Raw genomic sequence first — 1,440 nt, 5'->3', positions numbered from 1 at the left:
AGCGGCCCCGCGGCCTCGGGCGACGCCAGCCCGGCCACGTCGTGGCCCGCGAAGGGCGGCCCCAGCTCGGCCTTGCAGGCGAAGCGCAGGTACTGCTCGAACTCGCTGCGGTCCACCTCGCCCAGCAGCTCCTCCTGCGGCAAGTGCTCCAGCGACTCCCGGCACGCCGCGGCTTCGGGCGGCGGGGACGGCTGCGCGCCCAGCGCCACGGGCACGGGCACGGGAGCGGGTGGGCCGCGGCCCGGGCACAGCTGCCCGTAGTAGTGCGGCGGCGCCGGGCAGCCCAGCAGCCCCTGCAGCGGGCCGCCCGGCCCCAGCTCGCCGGCAGCGGGGTGCGGGTGCTGATGCTGGTGGTGCCGCCGCAGCGCCGCCCCCGCGGGGCTCTCGCCCGCTCCCACCGCCGAGAAGTCTCCCGCCGCAGCCGCCGCCGGGCCGTAGCCGACGTAGGGCCCTGGCGCGCACTCGTCGTGCGGCCCCGGCGCGAAGAACGGCGCCTCGCCGTGCGCCGCGTCCAGCGGGGACGGGTCCGGCGTGGGAAGCCCGAAGCCGTCGAAGGCGGCGCCCAGCGGCGGGCAGTCCCGATAGCGCCCCGGCCCCGCCGCGTAGCCGCGCTCCGCGTAGGGCAGCGCCAGGCTCTCGGCGCATGTCCCGATGCCGCCTCCGTCGGAGCCCAACGCCGGCGGCGCCGCCTCGGCCGCGCCGTGCTGCGGGAAGCCGCTCTCCGCACGCTTCAGGCGCTTCACCTGCTTCCGCCGCCGCGGCCGGTACTTGTAGTTGGGATGGTCCTGCATGTGCTGCACCCGCAGACGCTCCGCCTCCTCCACGAACGGCCGCTTCTCCGCCAGCGACAGCGCCTTCCACGATTTACCTGCGCGCACAGCACCGTCACCGCGGCCGCCCGAAGCCCGGCCCCGGCCCCGCGCCCTCCCCCCGGCCCTCGGCCCCGGCGCTCACCCAGCATCTTGCTGAGCTCGGCGTTGTGCAGGTCCGGGTTCTGCTGCGCCAGCCGCTTGCGCTCGTCCTTCGCCCACACCATGAAGGCGTTCATGGGGCGCCGGATCCGCGCCTCGCCCTTGCCGCGCCCGCCCGTCGTGCCCGCCTCGCCCTTCGCCTTGGCCTCGCCCGGCGGGCTCAGCGCCTCCGCCCAGGGGCACGGGCCCAGGGCCGGCATCATGGCGGGCAGCGCGCCCCGGCCCTGCGCCTGCTCCTCGCTGCTGGCGTAGCCCGCATCGGGGCTGCTCATCGCGGGGCGCCCGGGCCCCGACGGCTGCAAACAGACAGACGGGCGCGCCGCTCGCTGCCCGCTGGCGGCGGCCGGCTCCCGCCCGGCTCTATTTGAGCAGCGGCGCGGCCAATGGGGCCGCGGGGGCGGGCGCGGCGCGGGGCGCTGCCGGCGATTCCGCGGGGCGGCCCCGGGGCTCCCGCCGGCACCTGAGCCGC

The 1,440-nt window shown here is 78.4% G+C and overlaps 1 protein-coding gene across 1 annotated transcript; it reads right to left on the bottom strand.

Moving 5' to 3' along the window:
- Positions 1 to 6: 6 nt before the first annotated feature.
- Positions 7 to 1,243, bottom strand: LOC122192362 (transcription factor SOX-17-like; the record flags this gene model as incomplete). The annotated part of the gene is made up of 2 exons (XM_042892896.1): positions 955 to 1,243; positions 7 to 868 (listed from the first exon to the last, which is right to left on the bottom strand). Coding segments are annotated over exons 1-2 (1,151 nt in total), but the record flags the coding sequence as incomplete, so codon positions are not given.
- Positions 1,244 to 1,440: the final 197 nt, after the last annotated feature.

Source organism: Lagopus leucura, unplaced genomic scaffold (assembly GCF_019238085.1).
Source record: "Lagopus leucura isolate 7727_CA_CO unplaced genomic scaffold, USGS_WTPT01 55166-0_obj-0_obj, whole genome shotgun sequence".
Classification (NCBI taxonomy): domain Eukaryota; kingdom Metazoa; phylum Chordata; class Aves; order Galliformes; family Phasianidae; genus Lagopus; species Lagopus leucura.
Note: the sequence above shows the minus strand (reverse complement) of the source record. Positions and strands in the feature narration are given on the sequence as shown.